Source organism: Nerophis ophidion, linkage group LG03 (genome assembly GCF_033978795.1).
Source record: "Nerophis ophidion isolate RoL-2023_Sa linkage group LG03, RoL_Noph_v1.0, whole genome shotgun sequence".
NCBI lineage: Eukaryota > Metazoa > Chordata > Actinopteri > Syngnathiformes > Syngnathidae > Nerophis > Nerophis ophidion.
Window position 1 is genome coordinate 38,333,544 of NC_084613.1, and position 26,298 is coordinate 38,359,841.

At 42.7% G+C, this 26,298-nt stretch overlaps 1 protein-coding gene across 7 annotated transcripts in view; it reads right to left on the reverse strand.

Annotated features, from left to right (window-relative positions):
* Window positions 1-26,298, reverse strand: part of LOC133549560 (synapse differentiation-inducing gene protein 1-like) — a 173,609-nt gene that overhangs the window by 79,589 nt on the left and 67,722 nt on the right. The window contains exon 3 of one of the 7 annotated variants that reach the window (XM_061895087.1): window positions 7,765-8,700. The exons of the other annotated variants lie outside the window; for them this stretch is intronic. Within the exon in view, the coding sequence (XP_061751071.1) occupies window positions 8,518-8,700 (183 nt within the window). The 3' untranslated portion in view covers window positions 7,765-8,517. Of the gene's footprint in view, window positions 1-7,764; window positions 8,701-26,298 lie in introns of those variants that run through there. 7 annotated transcript variants of the gene reach the window in all.

The following is a 26,298-nucleotide window of genomic DNA, read 5'->3' on the forward strand; positions in this document are numbered from 1 at the left end:
TACAAGAAACACAAAACTTAAAAACTAAATTATTTACAATTGCAGACACAAGGTTTTGTGCAGCTTCACTCATTGTAAAGGAAAACGGAAGTCCACGCAGGAAAAAAAAATGACTACAAAGATGGTGTCTGGGTTTCATGATCCACCCAAAAATAAATACAACAAATGGCTTATCGATAAGCCATTTAAAAATATTTAAAAACAATATTTATTTATATGTATCATTATTCTTCTACTCACCTTTCCAGTAGAGGCCTCTCCCCTCTCTCTTTCTGTGCTCTTCTGCCCTGACTCCTACAGGTCAATAGGGGTTGTGGAGTGATTATTATTATTATGGTTTGTGCAGCCCTTTGAGACACTAGTGATTTAGGGCTATATAAGTAAACATTGATTGATTGATTGATTATCTACTAATGATAGTCATACGTGATTGAGCTCAGCTCTTATTTCTCCTTCAAGTGTAAAGTGAGAAACACACCTAATGCTCCAGAAGGAAGTAACCCCAAATATAGCAAATGCTAAAAAAGAGTGCACATTTAACTTTATAAATAACCAGGACCTTCATGATGCATTTCAGGCTAAATAAGTAGCAGCATTGTTTTAGAGCGGGAATGTAACTTTTGCCTGCAAAACAACAACAGAGGTTGTCCATAGTGTGCTAGACAGGTTTTTATTTGTCAAACACAGAACTGGTGTAAAGTGGAGCAAATACATTTTACTACAAGCAGTCAGAGGTGGGACCGAGTCATTGTTTTGCAAGTCACATGTAAGTCTCAAGTCTTTGCCCGCAAGTCTCTCAAGTCCCGAGTCAAGACAGGCAAGTCCTGAGTCAAGTCCAAAGTCAAAACTGAAAAGTCTCAAGTCAAGTCCCAAGTCCTGCATTTTGAGTTTCGAGTCATTTCAAGTCCTTTTAACCACAGACAAATATATTTACACAGATTGTGTATGCTTTTAAAACACTGTATGTATTTATAATAAAAAAAAATTGTGCTGACATTGCACTTCATAATAGCACTATTAACCAGTTACTTTAAACATGTAACTCATTCCTTTACAGAATAAACACATTTGAAAAAAAGTGCAACCGTACTTATTTGCACAAAAGTGTTATCATTGTATTTCCATTGCATATTGCATTGGAACTACTTCCACAGCAGTTTCCATCCTTTTCTTACCTTATCTCATTGATCTCATCTCATACTGTATATGTTTATGTGTGCGTACACATGAAAAACATAAATACATGAACATAATAAACATAGTTGTACTTTTTAGATGTCAGGGCCCTATGGAATTTGTACATATATTCTTTATATAGTATACATTTTAACTGAACTTTATTTGACTGTGTTTATCTCTTTGAAGGTGGCTAAAATATGCAGTGCTGCTGACCGCCGTCTAACGTTATGTTACTGTGTGTAATACATTCATTAACGTAACATTATGTGTAGGTACCTCATGCAATCCTGCTTAAAAAAAAATCACTTGACAAAAAGTATGAATAAGGTAGCGAACTGCAGTAAACGCAACAGATTGTAGTGTTTGCAATGACGTTATAACCATAGACATTTTATAAGTAGACCGAGCATTGGCTGCTGTGACGCGAGCAATTTGGCCGCCATCTTGAAGTGGTGATGAGGAGCTGGTGAGCAGCCTAAACTGACAGTTGAGATGTAGAAAACAAATATGCCGGGCTGGTGTTTAGCGTTTTCCTGCTCAAATGAGCGGACTGTTGAAAATAGGAATCGGGGGATTACTTTTCACAAGTAAGATTTAAAATTAATGTACTATTTGTTATATTTTGTGAAAATAATATTACTACAGAGTTGAGAAGGAGCAAAGATCTTCAATATTCGTATGTGAAAATAACAAAGAAATCTTCTGGGGGAGGATGATGCTCCTACAGGTATTTGGTTTACAAACTTTCAGCCCGACCTAAAACAAAATTCCCCAGCCACCACTGATTATGATGCATTTTCATTTTAGGCAAAACATAAGACAATACTCTCTTAACAGTATAACTGTAACGACAAAAAGGCTTCAAGTAACAATATTGAAATACTAACTTTGTTGGGTAAGACAGACTTTGATTTTATTCTGAATCCAGTGAAACAGATTGGTGGTTTTAGCTAATATAAAGACTTTCAGGTGTTTATATATGTTTAAGTATTTGGCAGACACTTTTATCCCTAAGCAACATACATGAAAAATACATATAAAACAATCACTATAAACATGACCGTTTACGGGAAGAATGTAATAGAAAATATCAATACAACGTGTCAAGACAGAATAAACTCTCTGCTGTTGCAGCAACAGAGATACAGTCAATTGGTCCGTAAGATGTATATATATCTAATATATTCATACATTGTTTACGTAAGATATACACATGTATATATAACCTAATCATGTTGTTTCTTCAATTCAAAAATAGCCGACCCTTTTCTCCCCCTTCTCTGGGATTAATATTCCCAGTTTTGATCTTGGGCGTCTGGTCACTTATAGCATATAAGAATATTCTATTACTGTTAAGCAAACTATGAATAATAAAACACACCAAAACATGTGTCCTTTATTATAGTTACATGTATGACAAAAAAGCGCGTGAAAATCAGTGGTATTCAGTGAGATAAAATGCGCCCACAGTTCATTGCTCCTGCCAAATGTATTGCACTGAGTGGAGTGGGTCACCACTCCAAGATGGCGGCCGCACGTCTCGTCTCGTCAGCGCCAGTAGGCAGTATCGCTCGATGCTGCGTCTACTTACGGTATAAGATGCCTATGGTTCTAACGTTAGCAGTGAGTTTACAGCCTCACTGATTTAACTACACAGCAAATAAAAGTTACGTTACTCAGTCAATTAACGTTAGCTTACATTCAAAACTTACCCTTTGTGCAACTTCAAATGTCGAACAAAGTTGAAAGTTGTTGTGTCCCTGTCTGTAATCTTCAAACTGCATGTTTTGCATAAGGCAATTCGTTTTTTGTTGACCAAGTCGTAGTTTTAATAACCGAACAAAACTATTTTTAGCAAAGTTTTTCCTCACTGGCGTGTTTTTTGAGAGCTCTTCTTCGTTGGTTTTCCTGCAATTTGATTGGATGAATGATGTGTGACAAAAATAACGTGGATGTAACTTGATTGGCTGTTGTTCTGACAGGTAGCGCACACACGCTGTCACACACACAGGCGTACACAATGGAAGATACGGAGCGCTCCTGAATAACATTTTAATCGATGGGTTTTGGGGAAAGTTGCAAGTCATGTCAAGTAAAAAGGCTCAAGTCCAAGTAAAGTCACAAGTCATTGATATTAAAGTCTAAGTCGAGTTGCAATTCTTTTTACATTATGTCAAGTCCAGTCTAAAGTCATCAAATTCATGACTCGAGTCGAAGGCATGTGACTCGAGTCCACACCTCTGAAAGCAGTGATGAATACTTACTTTCTTGAAAAAGTTTCTTATGTCCACTTTGCATCCGTTCACGTGTTTGTTCTGCAGCGCCGCGTTCTTCAAAGCTGCATTTCTGCAGGACCGCGAGGAAGGTCGCAGAGAAAATGTGGACTGGATTTGAGTGATGTGGGCATTTTCCATATGAACAAGTGGAATGGATTGGGTACCGACACACTGAAGGGGCTCGCTGCTGCTATAAAGTGAGGGGAAACTGAGTGAATAATGACAGGTTATATGATTATTTATTTTAAACTCTTATTCGGGCCACTTTGAAATTAATATTTCGACATGTATTTGTAAGAAAAAGAAAAAGAAAAAAAAAAAATATATATATATATATATATAACGCCAAATTATTTAGGGGTCTTAAGAATATAGGCCTAGTAACGCCCCTGCTGTCGTTCAAAGCAAATCCTTGTCATGGGTCTTAGACACAAGCTCAGAGTCTGCATGTACATTGTGTTAATCAGTGGAGCACAAGTTTTCTATCTTCAAACTCATCACGCCAGCTGGAGGCGGAACTGTCCAGCACACCTGCTGCTGATTAGATTCCGGGCCATTAAAGCAGAGTGCCTCCAGCTGGGAAACATCGGTTCCTACCATTTGACACATCACACGTGACTCTTGCACGTCGTTCCTGGGCTACTCGCGCCCACTCGTTGATTTGCACCTATATATTGTTCCTGTCATCTCCCCTGTATTTGTGTTTAGTTCCCTGCCTCTAGTTTGGTAGCAACTTTCTTTTTGTGCAACCCACCGTACCATCGCTTCATGTGAGTTTGTGTTTTATCTAACATTGTGCTTAATTTTTTGCATCAAACATTTTCCTGCTCTTGCTTTACCTGCCTCCTCTACATTTGGGGTCCAACGAAAACAACACTATACTTTGACAGCGGGACTTTTCCTCGCATACAAAAACTCCAATAAAATTAACCTTGGAATTTGATGCCAGGAACACGTGACAAAGAAGTAAGGAAAGGTGGCAATAAATACCGATAAAGTTGAGGAATGCTCATCAAACACTTATATGATACATCCCACAGGTGTGCAGGCTAATTGGCAACAGTTGGGTGCCATGATAAGGTGTAAAAGCAGCTTCCATGAAATGTTAAGTAATTCACATCAAGGATGGGGCGAGGGTCACCACTTTGTAAGCAAATTGTCCAACAGTTTCAGAACAATATTTCTCAACGAGCTTTTGGAAGGAATTTAGGGATTTTACCATCTACGGTCCGTAAAATCATAAACAAGTTCAGAGAATCTGGAGAAATCACTGCGCGTAATCGATGATATTACGGACTTTTGATCCCTCAGGCGGTACTGCATCAAAAACCAACATCAGTGTGTATTGGCTCAGGAACACTTCATAACACCACGGTCACTAACTACAGTTGGTCGCTACATCTGTAAGTGCAAGTTAAAACTCTACTATAAAAAGCAAAACCCATTTATCAACAATATCCTGAAATGCTGTCGGCTTGGCTGGGCCCAAGCTCACCTAAAATGAACTGATGCAAAGTGGAAAGGACTTCTGTGGTCTGACGAGTCCACATTTCAAATTATATTTGGAAACAGAGAACGTGGTGTCCTCCAGAACGAAGAGGAAAATAACCATTTGGATTGATATAGGCGCAAAGTTCAAAAGCCAGCATCTGTGATAGTAAGGGGATGTATTAGTGCCCAAGGCAAGGGTAACTTACACATCTGTGTAAGTTACCATTAATGCTGAAAGGTCCATACAGTTTTTGGAGCTACACATGTTGTCATACAAGCAACGTTATCATGGACGCCCCTGCTTATTTCAGCAAGACAAGTGCGGGTACTTTCCTGGCCCGCCTGCAGTCCAGACCTGTCTCCTATCGAAAATTTGTGGCGCATTATGAAGCGTAAAATACGACAGCGGAGACCCCGGACTGTTGAACGACTGAAGCTCTACATAAAACAAGAATGGGAAAGAATTCCACGTACAAAGCTTCAAAAATTAGTTTCCTCAGTTCCCAAACGTTTATTGAGTGTTGTTAAAAGAAAAGGTGATGTAAAACAGTGACGAACATGCCCTTTCCCAACTACTTTGGCAAGTGTTTGGGGAATTGTGTTAGATGTAAATATAACGGGATACGATGATTTGCAAATCCTTTTCAACCCTTATACAATTTAATACAATTTGATGTTCAAACTCATAAACTTAATTTTTTTTTGCCAATAATAATTAACTTAGAATTTCATGGCTGCAACACTTATAGAACCTTTATTTAACCAGATAAAGGTTCTATAAGTGTTGCAGCCATGAAATTCTAAGTTAATTATTAATGGCAAAAAAAAAATTAAGTTTATGAGTTTGAACATCATAAACTCATAAACTTAATTTTTTTTTGCCAATAATAATTAACTAAGAATTTCATGGCTGCAACACTCATAGAACCTTTATTTAACCAGATAAAGGTTCTATAAGTGTTGCAGCCATGAAATTCTAAGTTAATTATTAATGGCAAAAAAAAAAGTTAAGTTTATGAGTTTGAACATCAAATATCTTGTCTTTGTAATGCATTAAATTGTATAAGGGTTGAAAAGGATTTACAAATCATTGTATTCCGTTTATATCATTGAGGGCCACATTGCAGTTATGGTTGCCCTAAGAGGGCCGCATTTGACAATGAGTAATATATGAATATATATATATATATATATATATATATATATATATATATATATACCATGCAACGAGGTGGCGACTTGTCCAGGGTGTACGCCACCTTCCGCCCGAATGCTGCTGAGATAGGATCCAGCGACAAGTGCGGGTACTTTCCTGGCCCGCCTGCAGTCCAGACCTGTGTCCTATCGAAAATGTGTGGCGCATTATGAAGCGTAAAATACGACAGCGGAGACCCGGACTGTTGAACGACTGAAGCTCTACATAAAACAAGAATGGGAAAGAATTCCACTTACAAAGCTTCAAAAATTAGTTTCCTCAGTTCCCAAACGTTTATTGAGCGTTGTTAAAAGAAAAGGTGATGTAAAACAGTGGTGAACATGCCCTTTCCCAGGGTGTACGCCGCCTCCCGCCCGAATGCAGCTGAGATAGGATCCAGCGACCCCGCCGCGACCCCAAAAGGGACAAGCGGTAGAAAATGGATGGATATATATATATATATACATATATATATATATATATATATATATATATATATATATATATATATATATATATATATATATATATATATATATGTATATATATATATATATAACAGGTTTATTGTAACTTTTGAGGATTGTGTAGGATGTGTATGCTACTCTAAGTGTTGGTTGCAGGATTAAGTATAAAATTAACCATGTAAATAATTCAAGAGGATGTTGTACATGCGTGATGGATGAAATCTTCATCTGACCAAGAGGGCAGGCACAAGGGAGATCCGGGGACAGGCAGGAGGTCAAGGGCAGGCGGCAAGCAACAATGTCCGAGTTTAGAGGAGTGATCAAGGGAGGCAGTCCAATCTCCGGGTGGAGGTTGAGGTACAGCACTCGAGCACACGAAACAAGGCGGGCATGCAAGGAGGACGATGGAAATAAGTCAACAAGACAAAACGGGCAAAAGACAAAAAAGGGGAGGACAACGAGAGGGAAGCCAGAGACGTGAACGCTTACTACAGGAGTTAACAACGTTCCAGCGTAGGCTCCAAGGAGTGACTTGTTCTTATGCTGTCCTCCTGATTTCTGCCAGATGCACTGATGACTGACAGCCTGCAGCTGCGGCGAAGCGTGGGCGTGAGGCACGCGTGCAGTGGGCGTGTCCTGGCATACTGCCAGGTAGAGAGTGTGATCTTGCTGCGGGAGAATCTTGGGTTCGGATCAGCGCCACAACAGTACCCCCCTCTTTAGGCGAGGGACCCGACGAGCATCTGAGGGCCTCCGGGTTGGCGCGGTAGAAGTCCTCCAGAAGAGAGTGGTCGGCAAGGTAGGAAGCCGGCACCCATGATCCGTCCTCCGGTCCGTATCCCTCCCAGTTGACCAGGTATAACAGCCCTCTACCCTGTCGATGGACCCTGAGGATCTTCCTTACCGTCCAAACCGGGTCCCTGTGACCAGCATTGTAGTTTAATTCAGCCGGGGAAAAGTCGCCTAGAGAAAAATGCACAGGGGTGAAGCAGGTTATTAATTTTAGATCGCTGAGAAATTATAGCTCCAATCCCTGAATCAGAAGCACCCACCGCCACCAAGAATGGAAAGTCCCAGTTCAGATGGATGAGGACAGGTGTGTCAGGGGTTGTAGGTGAACAACCCCAAGATGCAGAGATGGTGGCAGGCTTTGAGCAAGAAAACATAACTTAATGTCCAAAAATATAAAAATAAAGAAGAAACACAAACCAGAAACTGGGAGGAGAAACTGGAAACAGGGAATAGGTATCCAGCCAACAGGAACTAGGAACAAACAAACTGGAAGCAGGGAACAAAAAGACAGTAAGCTACAAACAGCTACAGAATATAGCTTGCCGCTACCGCTACACTGACATCTATACGACAGGTAGGAACGACAAGTAGACATGACATCGACAGGTATTAGCGACAATAATCCAGCACTGACTGGAGGAGAAAACAGGTCTAAATAGTGGCTGGCTGATTGACACCAGGTGTGGCCAGGTGCCAATCAGCCACAGCTGAGGGGACACAGCACTAAGGAAAACAAACAGGAAACAGAACCAAAATTAGAGTGCTGACAGGAACTAAAGACAGGAAACAAAGACAAATGCAGAGGAAAAACTAAGACATAGTCAAACTGTCAGGGAAAAGCCTGATAGGGTGCAGAGATAAAGCTGGTCTTGAGTCCTCTAAAGGCACTGTCGGCCTCAGGTGACCACAAAAAGTTGACCTTGGGTGAGGTGAAAGCGTTGAGGGGTGCGGCAATACGACTGAAATTTCGAATGAATCTTCTATAAAATCCTGTGAAGCCCAGGAATCTCCTGATTTCTGTCTTGGATGTGGGTTGCGGCCAGGCTACCTCAGCGTTGACCTTCTCAGGGTCAGCTCTGATGTGACCTCTTTCCATAATGAAGCCAAGAAAATCCACCTATGAGGCGTGAAAATGGCATTTCTCTGCCTTGACAAACAGTCTGTTCTCAAGAAGACGCTGAAGGACCAAACAAAGATGGTGTTGATGCTCCTGCAGGTTGCGAGCAAAGATAAGGATGTCGTCCAAGTAGACAACAACAAATTGGTCCAGCATGTCACGTAGGATGTCATTGACCAGTGTCTGAAAAACAGCAGGAGTAATGGTAAGACCAAAAGGCTTGGCGCAGTGAAAGAGTGGCCGTGCGCAACCCGAGGGTCCCTGGTTCAATCCCCACCTAGTACCAACCTCGTCACGTTCGTTGTGTCCTGAGCAAGACACTTCACCCTTGCTCCTGTTGGGTGCTGGTTAGCGCCTTGCCTGGCAGCTCCCTCCATCAGTGTGTGAATGTGTGTGAATGGGTAAATGTGGAAGTTGTGACAAAGCGCTTTGAGTTCCTTGAAGGTAGAAAAGCGCTATAACAAGTACAACCCATCCATCCATCCATCCATTTTCTACCGCTTATTCCCTTTTAGGGGTCGCGGGGGGCGCTGGCGCCTATCTCAGCTACAATCGGGCGGAAGGCGGGGTACACCTGGACAACCCATTTATCATTTATCATTTATCATTTATTTAACTCTGTACTCGTAATGGCCAAGGTAAGTATTAAACACTGTTTTCCATTCATCCCCCTCTTTAATCCGAACCAAGTGGTATGCGTTGCGAAGATCGAGTTTAGTGAAGATGGTAACTGGTGCCAGGGGTTCAAAAGATGTGTTCAGAAGTGGCAGTGGGTACTTGTTTTTAAAGGTTATGTTGTTGATGTGCCGGTAATAAATGCAGGGTTGCAAGGACCCGTCCTTCTTGGTCACAAAGAAAAACCCCACATCCACAGGGGATTTGTAAGGGGTAAATGATACCGGAAGCCACTGATTCTGTAATTCTTCACAGCTTCATTTTCGGGAAGAGACAGGTTGTACAGCAGACTGGAAGGCAGGGAGGCAGCTCGATACCGCAGTCATATGGCCTATGCTGCAGGAGAGATTCAGCACGTTCCTTGCTGTATACTTCGGCGAGGTCTTGGTAGCACTCAGGGATGGTAGCGAGGTCGACCTGGTGGTTAGTGGGTTGAATTGTTCTGCTGGAGGCCGAGGCTGACTTCAAGCAGTTAGCGTGACAGAGGATGCTCCAAGCCATTATCTCTCCGGAGGTCCATGAAATGGGAAATGTTGCTTCAACCAAGCTCTGCCTAGGACCACTGGAGTGAAAGGGGCCTCCAAAACCCAGAAACACATGGTTTCAGAATGGTTTCCGGATAAGGTCAGAAGCAGCGGTTCTGAACTGTGTCTGATAGGACCCAATGGATATCCGTCCAGAGCTTGAGCAAGAAGGTCCTTGTTCAAGGATAACAGAGGAATCTTGTTTTCTTGGGCAAAGCTGTAGACAATCAGACTATCGTCCGCCCCGGAGTCCAAAAAAAAACCTTAACTGCCTGCCCGGGTTGTCCCTGGGGAAGTGTCTCACCAGGGTCCCCCTACTGGTGAGCCAGGTTTTTTAGTAGTGCCGGGCAGTAGCGGAGAATGTGTCCCGCACCCCTACAGTAAAGGCAGAGATGTTGCCTCATCCTTCTCTCCCTTCCCCCGGCCCCAAATGGGTTTTTCCCACTTGCATGGGTTCGGGGAATGAAACCACAACTGGGGCAGGTTGTCCTCCAAATGGCTGCAAGACGGGAGAGGAAGTCGTGGCCGGGGTTCTCCTAGCGACGCTCCGGGATGTCTCGGTTGCTCGCTCAATAAGTCTCTGGTCATACTGGAGTGCCAAGTCAATGAAGTCTCTACAAGAGGTTGGCCTATCCCTGAGCAGACCGTCTTTGATTTATTCGGCGAATCCCTGACGAAAAGCACTTTGGAGAGCTTTGTCGTTCCAGCCGCTGTCTGCCGCAATGGTCCGGAACTCAAGGGTGTAAGCTGCCACCGAGCGGGTTCCTTGCTTGATGGTATGGAAGCGTCTTGCGGCATCCACCCCATCCTTGGTGTGGTCGAATACAGCCAAAAATTCTGACCAGAAGACTGAGTACTTGTTTTTACAGTAAAAGCTCACTCGGCAGAATTTAACCGTAAAATCTTGTTTTTACAGTAAAAACTCTCTCGGTGGAATTTAACCACAAAATCTATTGTTAATTTGACATTCTACAATTGGATTAATAATTTGTCTTGAAATCATAAGTTAAGCAGATAATGAAGTACATTATTAATCTTTATTTAAAGAAAAAATGTTTTGGAATACATGATAATATAATATTTAGATTTTGATAATGTTGGATTTTAAAATATATGCAATTGCATGCAGTACATGATTTTAATGTCAAATATATTTAGTAAGAAAAGATTAAGTATGTTATTAACGCAAATTATTTCTAGGCTTTCGCAGGCCACATAAAAAATGTGACGGGCTAGATTTGGCCCCCGTACCTTGAGTTTGACAACTTCGCAAGGACCCGTCCTTCTTGGTCACAAAGAAAAACCCCACATCCACAGGGGATTTGTAAGGGGTAAATGATACCGGAAGTCAGTGATTCTCCACACCCTTGTGTGCAACTTTAGTTAATATTTCTCACTCCTTTTGAGTGCTTTTTGTTACTGTTTTTTGGTTAACTCAATTGTGAAAGTTACAGCCTTATTCTAAAAGGGAATAAATTAATTTGTATCTTCAAAATTCCAAAGACTATACCCCATAATGCTGCTTGTCTCTTACAGGGTCACAGGGGGTGCAAGTGCCTATCCCAGCTGCACACAGGCGGAAGATAATGTAAAAACCTATTTTTTTGGAAAAGCAGCAAAATCATAAAAAACAAAACAAACAAAAACAACATTTTATAAAATCATTTCATGTACATAAGTTTTCACAACTTTTGCTCAATATTTTGTTGATGCACCTTTGGCAGGAATTACAGCCTCAAGTCTTTTTGAATACGATGCCAGAGGTTTGGCACGCGCATCTTTGGGCAGTTTCGCCCATTCCTCAATACAGCACCTCTCAAGCTCCATCAGGTTGGATGAGAAGTGTTGGTTTGCCTCAGCACATTGCTGCATTCCTCTTTCCCTCCATCCTGACTAGTATCTCAGTTCCTGCTGCTAAAAAACATGATCACAGCATGATTGCCATCACCATGCTTCACTGTAGTGGTGCCTGGTTTCTTCCAAACATGATGCCTGGCATTGACGCCAAAGAGTTCACTATTTGCCTCATCAGACCAGAGAATTTTGTTTCTCATGGTCTAAGTATTTCAGCAGCATTTTGGCAAACCTTTTCCGAAGAAATTCCTTCCGTCTGGCCACTATAGTATTTGGAAATTTGAGGACAAAAATAATTTATTCCATTTTGGAATAAGGCTGGAGTATACCAAAATGTGGAAAATGTGAAGCGCTGTGAATACTTTCCGAATGCACTGTGATTTCCTTTTTTGAAAACTAGATTTGACTTTCCTGTGGATGTGTCTGGCAACCCTTCTATCTGTCCCAAGGCCTGCGACAATAAATCGCTCAAGATGGAAGTCAACACCTGGGACATTGTACAATATAATTTCCCTTGTTTTGGTTACCTTTCCACATTAGAATAGATTTGGTACCAATTTCTTGTAGCTGGGAATTGATATTGTTATTCAAATTTATCAATTTGTCATACTTTTGTGTGCGTTAACAAATGTCAATTGTTTATATAATTAAATCATATTTTTGAATGTAACATTTAAAATGTATGTGATTACGATAACTGCGCTGAATCTCGTTTGCAATTTTGTATAATTTACTTTCGAAAGGACTTTGAAAAGCTGCAATTCTAAGACTTGAATTGCAGTAGTGACTATGGTGTGTTGCCTTCCTTAGAAAGTAGTCTTCGCAATTAGGCTAAGGCTAGTATTTGTTTTGCATCATAAAAAGTGTTTAGACAGTAAGTATTGTACTGACAGTATTACACATTTGCTGGTTGATTGTAACGTGTGTCATAGCTGTAATTTCCATTACCAAATCACTATGTAAAATTACTAATGCTATTAAGTAGAAACACTGTGCTAAAATTTGGTAATGCACGGATATATTTGCTGTTCCGGATTAAATGTAATTTCAAAATGTAAGTGTGATCGTTATTGTGTAATATACAGTATCCACTCGCTGTTCCAGTTAAAATGTACTTTATAAAATAAATGGAAATTAACATCAGAATAACGCATTTTGACAAATCAATCAATCAATCAATCAATCAATCAATGTTTATTTATATAGCCCTAAATCGCAAGTGTCTCAAAGGGCTGCACAAACCACAATGACATCCTCGGTATAGCCCACATAAGGGCAAGGAAAAACTCACTCCAGTGGGACGTCGACAATGATGACTATGTGAAACCTTGGAGAGGACCGTATATGCGGGCACCTATCCCCCTACCCCCTAGGGGAACGAAAGCAATGGATGTCGAGCAGATCTAACATGATATTGTGAAAGTCCAATCCATAGTGGATCCAACATAACCGTGAGAATCCATACCAAAGTGGATCCAATATAGTAGCGAGAATCCCGTCCCAAGTCAAGCCAGCAGGAAACCATCCCAGGCGGAGGCGGATCAGCAGCGCAGAGATGTCCCCAACCGATACACAGGTGAGCGGCACATCCTGGGTCCCGATTTTGGATGAGCGGTCCATCTGGGTCCCGACTCTGGAAAGCCAGTACTTCATCCATGGCCACCGGACCGGAACCCCTCCACAAAGGAGGGGGGGACATAGGAGAAAAAGAGAAGAAACGGCAGATCAACTGGTCTAAAAAGGGGGTCTATTTAAAAGCTAGAGTATACAAATGAGTTTTAAGATGAGACTTAAATGCTTCTACTGAGGTAGCATCTCGAGTACTGGAGCCCGAATGGAAAACGCTCTATAGCCTGCAGACTATTTTTGGGCTCTGGGAATCACTAATAAGCCGGAGTCGTTCGAACGCAGATTTCTTGCCGGGACATATGGTACAATACAATCGGCAAGATAGGCTGGAGCTAGACCGTGTAGTATCTTATACGTAAGTAGTAAAACCTTAAAGTCACATCTTAAGTGCACAGGAAGCCAGTGCAAGAGAGCCAGTACAGGCGTAATGTGATCAAACTTTCTTGTTCTTGTCAAGTGTCTAGCAGCCGCATTTTGTACCAACTGTAATCGTTTAATGCTAGACATGGGGAGACCCGTAAATAATACGTTACAGTAATCGAGACGAGACGTAACAAACGAATGGATAATGATCTCAGTGTCGTTAGTGGACAAAATGGAGCAAATTTTAGCAATATTATGGTGATGAAAGAAGGCCGTTTTAGTAACGCTTTTAATGTGTGACTCAAACGCGAGAGTTGGGTTGAATATAATACCCAGATTCTTTACCGAGTAGCCTTGTTTAATTGTTTGGTTGTCAAATGTTAAAGTTGTATTATTAAATAGAAGTCGGTGTCTAGCAGGAACGATAATCAGCATTTCCGTTTGTTTGGCTTTGAGTTGCAAAAAGTTGGAGGACATCCATTGTTTAATTTCAATAAGACCCACCTCCAGCTGACTACAATTCGGCGTGTTTGTCAGCTTTAGGGGCATGTGGAGTTGGGTTTTAATCAGCATAACAGTGAAAGCTAACACCGTATTTGCGTATGATGTCACCTAGCGGCAGCATGTAGATGCTGAAGAGTGCAGGGCCAAGGACCAAACCCTGGGGAACTCCACACCTTAACATATTCCGAGATCACATTGTTATGGGAAACGCACTGCATCCTGTCAGTAAGATAAGAGTTAAACCAAAACAGGGCTAAGTCTGACATACAAATTCTGTTTTGATACGCTCTAATAAAATATGATCGACGGTATCCAAAGCAGTGCTAAGATCGAGGAGCAGCAACTTAGATGACGCATCAGAATCCATCGTTAGCAATAGATTATTAGTCATTTTTGCGAGGGCTGTCTCCGTAGTGATTTGCCCTGAAACCGGATTGAAAGGTTTCAAATAGATTGTTAGATGCTAAGTGTTCATTTAGCTGCTGTGCAACAATTTTTTTGAGGATTTTTGAAATAAGGGGAAGGTGAGACACCGGTTGGTAGTTTCCCATGAGGTCAAGATCGAGGTTAGGTCTTTTAAGGAGAGGATAAATAACCGCTTTTTTGAATGCTAGGGGAACAGTGCCAGAGGAAAGTGATATGGTAAATGGCTTGTACTTGTATAGCGCTTTTATCCCCCTTTTTAAGGAGCCCAAAGCGCTTTGACAGTATTTCCACATTCACCCATTCACACCCACACTTTCACACACTGACGGCGGGAGCTGCCATGCAAGTCGCTAACCAGGCTCCATCAGGAGCAAGGGTGAAGTTGCTTTCTCAAGGACACAACGGACGTGACTAGGATGATGGAAGGTGGGGATTGAACCAGTAACCCTCAGATTGCTGGCACAGCCACTCTACCAAATTCGCCAATATTTGCAATATTTAGCACTGATGGACTTATTAATACAAAGAGCTCCTTGATAAGTTTCCCAGGAAGTGGGTCAAGTAAGCATGTTGTTTGTTTTATTCCATTTACACGTTGTAACAAATCTTCTCATGTTATTTCATCAAAACGAGAGAAACTATTTTGGAGGACAGTATCCGCCGTATATACAGTCGTATCTGTGTTAATAGAACCCATTTGTAGCTGGGACGCATTGTTTTTAATCTCCTTTCTAATGACTTCAATTTTCTTATTAAAAAAATTCATAAAGTCATCTGCCGAGTGAGTGGAGCTACTGGAAGGAGTCCCTTGTTGGGTTAGTGATGCTACTTTACTAAACAAAAATTTAGGATCATTTTTATTATGGCGGATGAGATTTGAGTAATATTTAGCGTTAGCTAAGGTAAGCATGCGTTTATAAGTTATCAAACTATCACTCCATGCGTGATGGTAAACCTCAAGTTTAGTAGTGCGGCATTTGCGTTACAGCTTTCTACATGATAATTTATGAGCACTAATTTCTTCTGTAAACCATGGGGTACGCCTTTTTGGAGCCTTTTTTAACTTCAGCAGTGCTATACTATCATTGGTTTCACGCAGGACGTAGTTAAAATTGTTAGTGAGGTTATCAATAGAGCCCACATACTTAAAATGGAACCTTACTTTCCAATCAAGGGTTTAATATCTGGAAAAACAGGCTTGGTTGCCATGGAAAATTGCAACATTATCTAGCATCAAAGGGATTGAAATTCAATCAGGATCTTTCTTTGTGGAGTCTGCATGTTCTCCCCTTGACTGCTTGGGTTCACTAAATTGGCCCTAGTGTGTGAATTTGAGTGTGAATGATGTCTGTCTGTCTGTGTTGGCCCTGTGATGAGGTGGCGACTTGTCCAGGGTGTTCCCCAACTTCCGCCCATGTGCAGCTGAGATAGGCGCCAGCACCCCCGCAACCCCGAAAGGCACAAGCGGTAGAAAAAGGATGCATGGATGGATTTTACATTAAATAATACTCAGTAATCCCAACAGAATTTGGTCGGTGCCAATAAATGATTGAATTTGGTACCCATCCTCAGAAACAACGTAAAGAGTGGTATTTCCCATTCATGGGATGACGTAAAACAGGTAAGGATCATGATTTATTTTCTGTCCCCAATGACCATGTTTGCTAACTTACAAACCAAAACACCTAAACACAACCTCTCTCACATAATGTTCAGCATCCGATTCATCTTTGCTTTGCAGGTTTGTTGTTTATTCATTCAAAGAATAAAGGTCAGTGCACACATTCTGGTGAGACAACTTTCATTCAAGCGGTCTTTGTCAGAAGAATGTATCCCTTTGAATTGACATGGAATAACCCCCGCCATTGGCCACCTGCTCCAGTGAATCTTAATGCACACAAGCCACACACCACATTACTTGTTTAGCAAAGGATAAAAGTGGCTGCCAAGTGTCTGTCGACACCCCAGTGAAGAGCAGTAGTCCAATCGGGTCGCTCTATGCCGCCATGAGCTACATGTTTGACACCACCACCCAAGTCAAATTAGATTTCGAGCACATCTGAAATGACTTTGCTCCTTTGCTGTCATGACTTTTCTTTGAAGAGCATGCCAGTAAACCCACAGAACAATAGCCTGGATGGATACGATCACATGTGTCACTTGCTCAAAATGCAATTATAAAACCGAAGTGTACAATTACCCCACACCAAACTTGAGAGACTTCCGTGAAATGACCTTTCAGAGAAAAAGGGAATGCAAAATGAGTGTGAATCGCTCTGGTAGTCTCTCCGGTTGTTAAATGGAAATGCAAAAACATCCCTATGGCCGCCTTTTATCCACCAAAAAGACCAGACATCTTAATTAACTAACTGACTTTGCAAAAAGACGGCTTTTTGTACGTACAATCTCATTAGGGACTGCCCTTTTATACAAACCCTGTTTCCATATGATTTGGGAAATTATGTTGGATGTAAAGATAAACGGAAAACAATGATTGCAAATCATTTTCAACCCATATTCAGTCTAATATGCTACAAAGACAACATATTTGATTTCAAACTGATAAATATATATTTTTTTGGCAAATAATCATTAACTTCAGAATTTGATGCCTGCAACATGTGACAAAGAAGTTAAAAAAGGTGGCAATAAATACTAATAAAGTTGAGGAATGCTCATCAAACACTTATTTGGAACATCCCACAGGTGTGCAGACTAATTGGGAAAAGGTGGGTGCCATGATTGGGTATAAAAACAGCTTCCCAAAATATTCTCAGACTTTCACAAGAAAGGATGGGGTGAGGTACACCCCTTTGTCCACAACTGCGTGAGCAAATAGTCAAACAGTTTAAAAGCAACGTTTCTCAAAGTGTCATTGCAAGAAATTTAGGGATTTTAACATCTACGGTCCATAATATTGTCAAAAGGTTCAGAGAATCTGGAGAAATCACTCCACGTAAGCAGCATGGCCGGAAACCAACATTAAATGACCGTGACCTTCAATCCTTTGGACGGCACTGTATCAAAAACCGACATCAATCTCTAAAGGATACCACAACATGGGCTCAGGAACACTTAAAAAAAAAAACACTCACTAAATACAGTTCGTCGCTACATCTGTAAGTGTAAGTTAAATCTCTACTTTGCAAAGCGAAAGCCATTTATCAACAACATCCAAAAATGCCGCCGGCTTCTCTGGGCCCGAGATCATCTAAGATGGACTGATGCAAAGTGGAAAAGTGTTCTGTGGTCTGACGAGTCCACATTTTAAATAGTTTTTTGGAAATATTTGACATCGTGTCACCTGGACCAAAGGGGAAGCGAAGCATCCAGACTGTTATCGACGCAAAGTTCAAAAGCCAGCATCTGTGATGGTATGGGGGTGCATTAGTTCCCAAGGCATGGGTAACTTACACATCTGTGAAGGCACCATTAATGCTGAAAGGTACGTATAGGTTTTGGAACAACATATGCTGCCATCTAAGCGCCTTTTTTTTTCATGGACGCCGCTGCTTATTTCAGCAAGACAATGCCAAGCCACATTCAGCACGTGTTACAACAGCGTGGCTTTGTAAAAAAAAGTGCGGGTACTTTCCTGGCCCGCCTGCAGTCCAGACCTGTCTGCCATCAAAAATGTGTGGCACATTATGAAGCGTAAAATACGACAGCGGAGACCCCGGACTGTTGAACGACTGAAGCTCTACATAAAACAAGAATGGGAAAGAATTCTATTTTCAAAGCTTCAGCAATTAGTTTCCTCAGTTCCCAGGCGTTTATTGAGTGCTGTTAAAAGAAAAGGTGATGTAACACAGTGGTGAACATGCCCTTTCCCAACTACTTTGGCACGTGTTGCAGCTGTAAAATTCTAAGTTCATTATTAACTGAAAAAAAATAAAATAAAGTTTATGAGTTTGAACATCAAATATCTGGTCTTTGCAGTGCATACAGTTGAATATGGGTTGAAAAGAATTTGCAAATCATTGTATTCCGTTTATATTTACATCTAACACAATTTCCCAACTTAAATGGAAACGGGGTTTGTACTTGATCTTTGGCCTTAGCTACTTCACCACACTTCTTTTTGGTCATCATCCATTAACTTTTAGAATTCAATGAACTTTGACCATAATGGCCTCTGTCCTCTTGTGTAGGATAAAAAAATAAAAAATCTGTGGGTTTTTTTAAATTAGTTTGTATGATTTATTTTTAATGTTTGTTTATACATACAGTAGTACTTCAACTTACAAACTTAATTGGTTCTACGACAGAGCTCTTAACTTTAAACACACGTGTCTCCAATCAACTTCACAAATTGAAATGAATTAACATTTATTTAATTGGTGCTTGACCCCTTAAAACTTCACCATTTTAATCAACAGGGAAGTGGAGAAAGCTAAATCTGTGTACTTTAACCGTCTACAGGAACAGTTCCGCTCAAGTGATTCTCCGGCCGTTTGGAGAAGGCTAAGTGCCCTTACGAACTATAAACCCAAAGCCCCCCAGGCCCTGAATGACCGGACTCTCGCTCAGGGCCTCAACATATATTACTAACGTCATGAACGGCCTTCAGCTCATCAAAGCTCTGCTCCCCCCACCATCACACTCCCCACCAACGCCAGCACTTCATTAAAGGATTTAAAGGACTCCAAGGACATCACAGGACTTTAAAAGCCCTCTCCATCCGAGAGGAGGATGTACGCCGGCAGTTCTTGAAGATGAACACACAGAAGGCCCCCAGGCCAGATGGTGTCTCCCCCTCCACCCCAGACACTGCGCGGATCAGCTGGCTCCTGTCTTCACTGACATTTTTAACACCTCTCTGGAGCTATGCCGCGTGCCGTCCTGCTTTAAGACCTCCACCATTGTCCCTGTCCCCAAGAAAGCATGGATCACAGGACCCAATGACAACAGGCCGGGTGTGCTGACGTCTGTGGTCATGAAGTCCTTTGAGCACTTGGTCCTGCCCCACCTCAAGGACATCACCGCCCCCCTGCAGTTGGCTCTGCAGTTCGCCTGCAGAGCCAACAGGTCTGTGGATGATGCAGTGAACCTGGCCCTCCACTTCACCCTGGAGCATCTGGACTCCCCAGGAACCTACGCTAGGATCCTGTTTGTTGACTTCAGCTCTGCCTCCAACACCATCCTCCCTGGACTGCTACGAGACAAGCTCTACCAGTTCAGCGTACCCGACTCCCTCTGCAGTTGGATCTATGACTTCCTGACATACCGAAGACAGCACATGCGGCTGGAGAAGATTGTCTCGGACAGTTGAACCTCAAACACTGCTACTCCTCAGGGCTGTGTACTTTCCCTCTGGCTCTTCTCCATCTATACAAACGGCTGCACCTCCAGTCACCAGTTGGTAAAGCTGATCAAGTTGCGGATGACACTACCCTCATCAGGCTCATCTCGGATGGTGATGAGTCCGCTGGCGTCCTGGTGCAGCCTCAACAACCTGGAGCTGAACGCCCAGAAAACAGTGGAGATGATCATGAGCTTCTGGAAAGTCACAGCCCCACCATCCCCCCTCACCTTGATTGACTATCCCACCCCCTTCTCCATTGTGGAGTCCTTCCGTTTCTTTGGTACCACCATCACGTAGGAACTCAAGTGGGAACTGACCATCAGCTCCGTCACCAAGAAGGCCCAGTAGAGGATGTACTTCTTGCGGCAGCTGACGAAACTTAAGGTGCCGCCCGAGATGCTGGTGCAGTTTTATTCAGCCATCATCGAGTCCATCCTCACCTCCTCCATCACCGTGTGGTTCCCCGGGATACGCATCGACTGCAGCGTATTGTACGTGCTGCAGAGAAGGTGATTGGCTGCAAACTCCAGGACCTGTTCTCCTCCAGGACCAGGAGGCGTGTGGGTCGGATCACATCTGACTCTTCTCACCCTGGACACAAACCCTCTCCCCTCAGGCAGGAGACTACGGTCCATCCAGACCCACACCTCGTGCCACCTTAACAGTTTTTTACACTCGGCCATCAGGACACATGAGCAATTACAAGATCTGATAGCTCAGTTACCGCTCATGTTATTCTATTCTGTGTTATATGTCTTTTATGTTGCACGATTGCACCAAGAAAAATTCTCAAAAAATGGCAATAAAAACTATTCTGATTCTAATTCTGATTCTAACGCATTTGAGCTGCTTTTCCATCAAACACGCCATCAGCAGCTTCTTGCATGGATACATGTCAACTGTTTAGGTCCTATTTTAACATCAACGGCTGGTGTTAGGCTTCTCCAGCTTTAATATGCTGCAGACTAGCAGTGCTATGCTTAAATTTTCTTGCCAAGTCATGACAGGCTCTTTCATGTTTTTATTGATTTCTTTCTTTAATTCATCACCCACTTCTACTTTTCAGCACTGTCCTTCACACTCACTTTCTCCATTCCAATGTTTGGAAAACAAAGTGTGGAGAGACGGAGCAGACGGACCGACGGCAGGGCGGCGCTCGCTTTGGCCCGGCTCAAGATGGCGGCCAGAAGGCGGAGTATGCAGCGGAACAAGGAGGCGGGGTGTGCCTGGAGCAACGCCACCACAATCAGAGTCAGGTGCGAAACACACACACCGGTTCTCAATCTATCATCTCCTCGCAGCATTTAAGAGGGGAGAAGGAGGAAGCAGGGAGAGAAAGAGTTGGAGTGTCCACAGCGGAGCAGAAGCAACAAATAGACCGCACGAACGAGCGAATGATGTGACCCCGGGAAAGATTACGTCATCGGCAGCCGAAAAGCCAGCCGAGACGAGCAGCTGGTAAGCGGCGAGATCGACTTTGACGCAGAAGCGTTATTTGAAAAAATAAAAGAGTCAAACCTGCTCGACGTGATGTCCTACCTAAATGGTCCATACAACCCACCCGGTGACGGCTGGAGTCATTCACAACTGGCACCCAACGCAGGTAGATTATTGGATGCAGGGGAGGATGACTTCCTCTGGACGCTCGTTGCGGAGTTCAGAAAACTGGCGGAGAAATAGCGTCAGAGTTGCCAGCTTTTACAAGCACTGGCGGACAAAATTGGGGGGGGGGTGAATGGCCCCCCGAAGATAAGAAGACACACGGCGGTGCAGAGGAGGCGCCCTCGGCTGAAGAGACAAATGCACAGCCAGTGGAGCGTGCAGCCGAAAAGGTAGAAGATGATTTTGATGAAGAACTTTACGTCGACAAATTTATATTGAAAAAGTTTATTTTGAGGATGAAGTTTACGTTGACGATGAAGATTACGACGATGAGGAAAATTATGATGAGGATACAATTTCTGTTTAAAGAAGAAGATGAAGGAACTCAAGAAATTGAAAAAGAAGAATAAATACTTGAAAAATTCGCGAAAATGATGAAGATGAAGAAGTTTAAGATGAAGAAGAAGTTTAAGAAGAAGAAGAAGTTGAAGAAACTCAAGAATTTGAGAAAGAAGAACAAATATTTGAAGAAATTCAAGAAAATTATGAAGATGAAGAAGAAATCAAAGGTGAAGAAGAAGTTGAAGATAGAGAAGAAGTTAAAAAAGAAGAAATTGAAACTCAAAAAATTGAGAAAAAAGAATAAATACTTGAAGAAATTCAGGAAAATGGTGAAGATGAAGAAGAAGTTAAAGATGAAGAAGAAGTTGAAGAAACTCAAAAAATTGAGGAAGAAGAAGAAATACTTGAAGGAATTCGGGAAAATTATGAAGATGAAGAAGTTGAAGATGAAGAAAAGTTGAACATAAAGAAGAAGTTGAAGAAACTTAAGAAATTGAAAAAGAAGAAGAAAAACTTGAAGAAATTCGGGAAAATTATGAAGATGAAGAAGAAGTTTATGATGAAGAAGAAGTTGAAGATGAAGAAGAAGTTGAAGAAACTCAAGAAATTGAGAAAGAAGAATAAATACTTGAAGAAATTCAAGAAAATTATGAAGATAAAGAAAAAGATGAAGATGAAGAAGTTGAAGATAAAGAAGCAGTTGAAAAAGAAGAAGTTGAAACCCAAGAAATTGAAAAAGAAGAAGAAATACTTGAGGAAATTCAGGAAAATGGTGAAGATGAAGAAGAAGTTGAAAAAACTCAAGAAATTTAGAAAGAAGAAGAAATACTTGAAGAAATTCAGGAAAATGATGAAGATGAAGAAGAAGTTGAAGATGAAGAAAAGTTGGAGTTAGGGAAGTAGTTGAAGAAACTCAAGAAACTGAGAAAGAAGAAGAAATACCTGAAAAAAATCAGAAAAATTATGAAGATGAAGAAGAAGTTGAAGATGAAGAAGAATTTGAAGATGAAGAAGAAGTTGAAGAAACTCAAAAACTTGAGAAAGAAGAAGAAATACTTGAAGAAATTCGGGAAAATTATGAAGATGAAGAAGAAGTTGAAGATGAAGAAGAAGTTGAAACATTTGTTGAAAGGACTAGTTGGTACAATCCCTGGGGACTCTGCATGGCAGGGGTGTCCTCCTCCCTGAGCCAGATTTGGACCTGACCGCATACCTAAAAGAGGCGAGGTGACACTGCTGGGAGGCTTTTCCACTATTGGGACACAGCTTCAGTTGTGTGTCCCAGTGTCACGGGGTGTTTCGGCCCTGCTTAGCACAAGACATCCTCTTCCGAGGAAGGGCCCACCCCAGGGTGATCAAATCCCTGGGTGTGTGCGTCCCAATAGGTGTTAGCCTTTCGCAGCCCAGCTGGTGTCACTCCTCCTCAACCACAACCAATGGTTCGTCCTCTCTGCTGTGTTGGCTAGCTCTTTAATGGCTTGTCTGTAAGCCTGTCCCCTGACTCCAACCTCCCTAAGAAACGTTGCTGTTGTGCTAGCTACAAAGCCCCTACACCCCCCCTCCACTGGGCGCACCCTTACCCTCCAGCCCCTATCATCTGCCTCAGCTGTCAGATTGGAGTACCGCAGCTTCTTGCGTTCATAGCTTCTTCTATGGCATCCTCCACGGAACTGTCAGTTCAATGATATAGACAGTCTGGCAGGTTCCAGACCATAGGACGAGGTCAGGATGAAAGGGTGGTCGTTGCGATTGCCGGGGGGAAAAATGAGCCTCTGATTTAAATCGACTCGCATCTGCCAGTCCCTGGCTGCATTCAATGGGCTTAAATCAGGATTTGAAGGTCTCTTCTTCAGCTTTTCCCCCTCCCAAGCAAACGCCTGTAGGTGTCGGCACACATCTTGGTTGTTGGTGGGTTGGGCGTTGATGGATGTGCTCCTGCACTCAAGTTTGTCAGCTAGACATCTGAGGACCTGGTTATGTCTCCAGGTATATCTGCCTTGAGTGAAGCTGGTTCTACAGCCAACTATTATGTGCTTGAGTGCTGCTGGGGTTGTACACAAGGGACAGGATGGATCCTTTCCAAACCATTGTTGGAGGTTTATGGGAGATGGTTTTGCATTATGTTGCTCAAACGATGTAACTCAGCCTGTTGGATTCCATGCCCCAAAGTTCGCCCCACGTAAGTTTCTTCTTTTCAACATCTTCCCACCTTGTCCAGCGGTCCTGTTTGGCTTGTGTTGCGGCTTTGGAACGTCTGGCTGTTTCCTCCTGACGACGCACTTCCTCTACAACCATAGTTCGATGTTCGGTTGCAGATGCCTATTGCCAGAGAGGAGTTACGGTTCCAAGGCCAAAGCCTCCTCCGCCTTGTTGGACGTGGCCCACTGCGTCGCGATGGGGCAAAGCTGATTTGGCCTGTAGCACAGCTGTGACTGGGGTCCACTTCCGCCCTGTTACGAGGCAAAGAGCGGCGGCTCTCAATACAGTGTCCCAGGAGTCAGTGAGGGACATCTCCAGCCTCACCTTGGCACACTTGAACTCTTCGACCAGACTAGAGATTGGCAGCGACAGGGCTTCATCGCTGTAGAGTCCAGTGCTGCTGAAGCACTTTGGAAGTCTGAACCACTTCCTTACATGCGAGTTCACTAGCCTTTCCAAGCGAGTAGCATGACTTATTGAGACCTCATACATAGTTAACGGCCACCGGAGTCTGGGTAGCAACCCAAACTGGAGGCACCAGAGCTTCAGTTTCCCTGGTAGTGCAGTGTTATCAATCTGCCTGAGGCCGTTAGCCGTGACTTACCGCAATTGGTTCAAGTTGCTGGGTGTCTCTGAGATCTGCATTATACAATCTTCCGAGGCTCTTGATGGGCTTTTCTAAAAGTGTTGGAATTGGTTCCTCGCTGATGTGGAACAGTTCACCTTTTAGTTGGCTTTTTATGATGGAGATGCTGCGTGACTTGCTTGGCTTGAACTCCATCCGTGCCCATTGAATGTTTTCCTGGAGTTTCTGCAGCAAGCGTCTGGTGATTGGTTTTGTTGTTGTAATGACGGTCATGTCATCCATAAAGGCTCTAACTGGCGGAAGACGTAGGCCACTCTTGGTCCTCTCACCTCCCACTACCCACTTGGATGCCCGAATGACCAGCTCCATTGCCATGACAAATGCCAGAGGGGTAACTGTGCAGCCCGCCATGATGCCAATTTCCAGATGCTGCCAGGAAATTGAGAAAGAAGAAGAAATACTTGAAAAAATTCAGGAAAATGATGAAGATGAAGAAGAAGTTGAAGATGAAGAAGTTGAAGATGACGAAGAAGTTGAATAAACTCGAGAAATTGAGAAAGAAGAAGAAGTACTTAAAGACATTTGGGAAAATGATGAAGATGAAGAAGAAGTAGAAAATGAAGAAGCAGTTGAAGAGGACAAATAAAAAGTCAAAGAAGATGAATAAGAAGTCAGAAAGGATGAAGAAGAAGTCAAAGAGGACAAAGAAGAAGTCAAAGAGGACAACAAAGGAGTCCAGGAGGGCAAAGAAGGAGTCAAAGAGGGCAAAGAGGACAAAGAAGAAGTCAAAGAAGAAGTCAAAGAAATTAAAGTTTGAGAAGACAAAGAAGACAAAGAAAAAGGCAAAAACAAAGAAAAAGGAAGAGACAAATAAATAGGAAGAGACAAAGAAAAAGGAAGAGACAAGGGAAAAGATAAAGAAGGCAAGGAGAAGACATGTGGCCGGGGCTGTTTTCTTCCCCGCTCCTTCAGAAAAGGGAGGGGGAGTAGGCTCAGCCGGACTGAGGCCCGGCTTGAGTTTGGCGATGGAGGACTGTGAAGAGACGGAGCCGATGGACCGAGGGCAGGGCGGGGCTTGCTTTGGCCCGGCTCAAGATGGCGGCCAGGAGGCGGGGTATGCAGCGGAACAAGGAGGCGGGGCGTGCCTGGAGCAACACCACTACAATCAGAGTCAGGTGCGTAACACACACACCGGTTTTCAATCCGTCCATTTCCTTGCAGCATTTAAGACGGGAGAAGGAGGGAGAGAGAGAGTTGGAGTGTCCACAGCGGAGCAGAAGCAACGAATAGACCACACGAACGAGCGAACGATGAGCCACCGGGGAAGACGACGTAATTTGCAGCCGAAAAGCCAGCCGAGACGAGCAGCAGAGGAAGGGGCGCTGGCAAGCGCTGCGATCGACGTTGACGCGGAAGCGTTATTTGAAAAAATAAAAGAGTCAAACCTGTTCGACGTGATGTCCTACCTAAATGATCCATGCAACCCACGCGGTGACGGCTGGAGTCGTTCACACAAAGTTATGTCGAACTCTAGCTATAAGCTAATCCTAGTGAATAAGACCAGATGTTTGGACAGATCTTATGGGAGTGGCATTCGCTCCTCCATCTAAAGGCAGGCAATTCTTGTTTGTAACTTAAACTTAACATTGAAATTAGCCAAGAGGAAGGTCTTATCTCACAACACTTTTGAATTACGGTACCAATGTACATGCTGAAATGTTCAAGGGAGACTGGATGTTAAAAAATAACATGACCTTTTACCTTTAACTTAA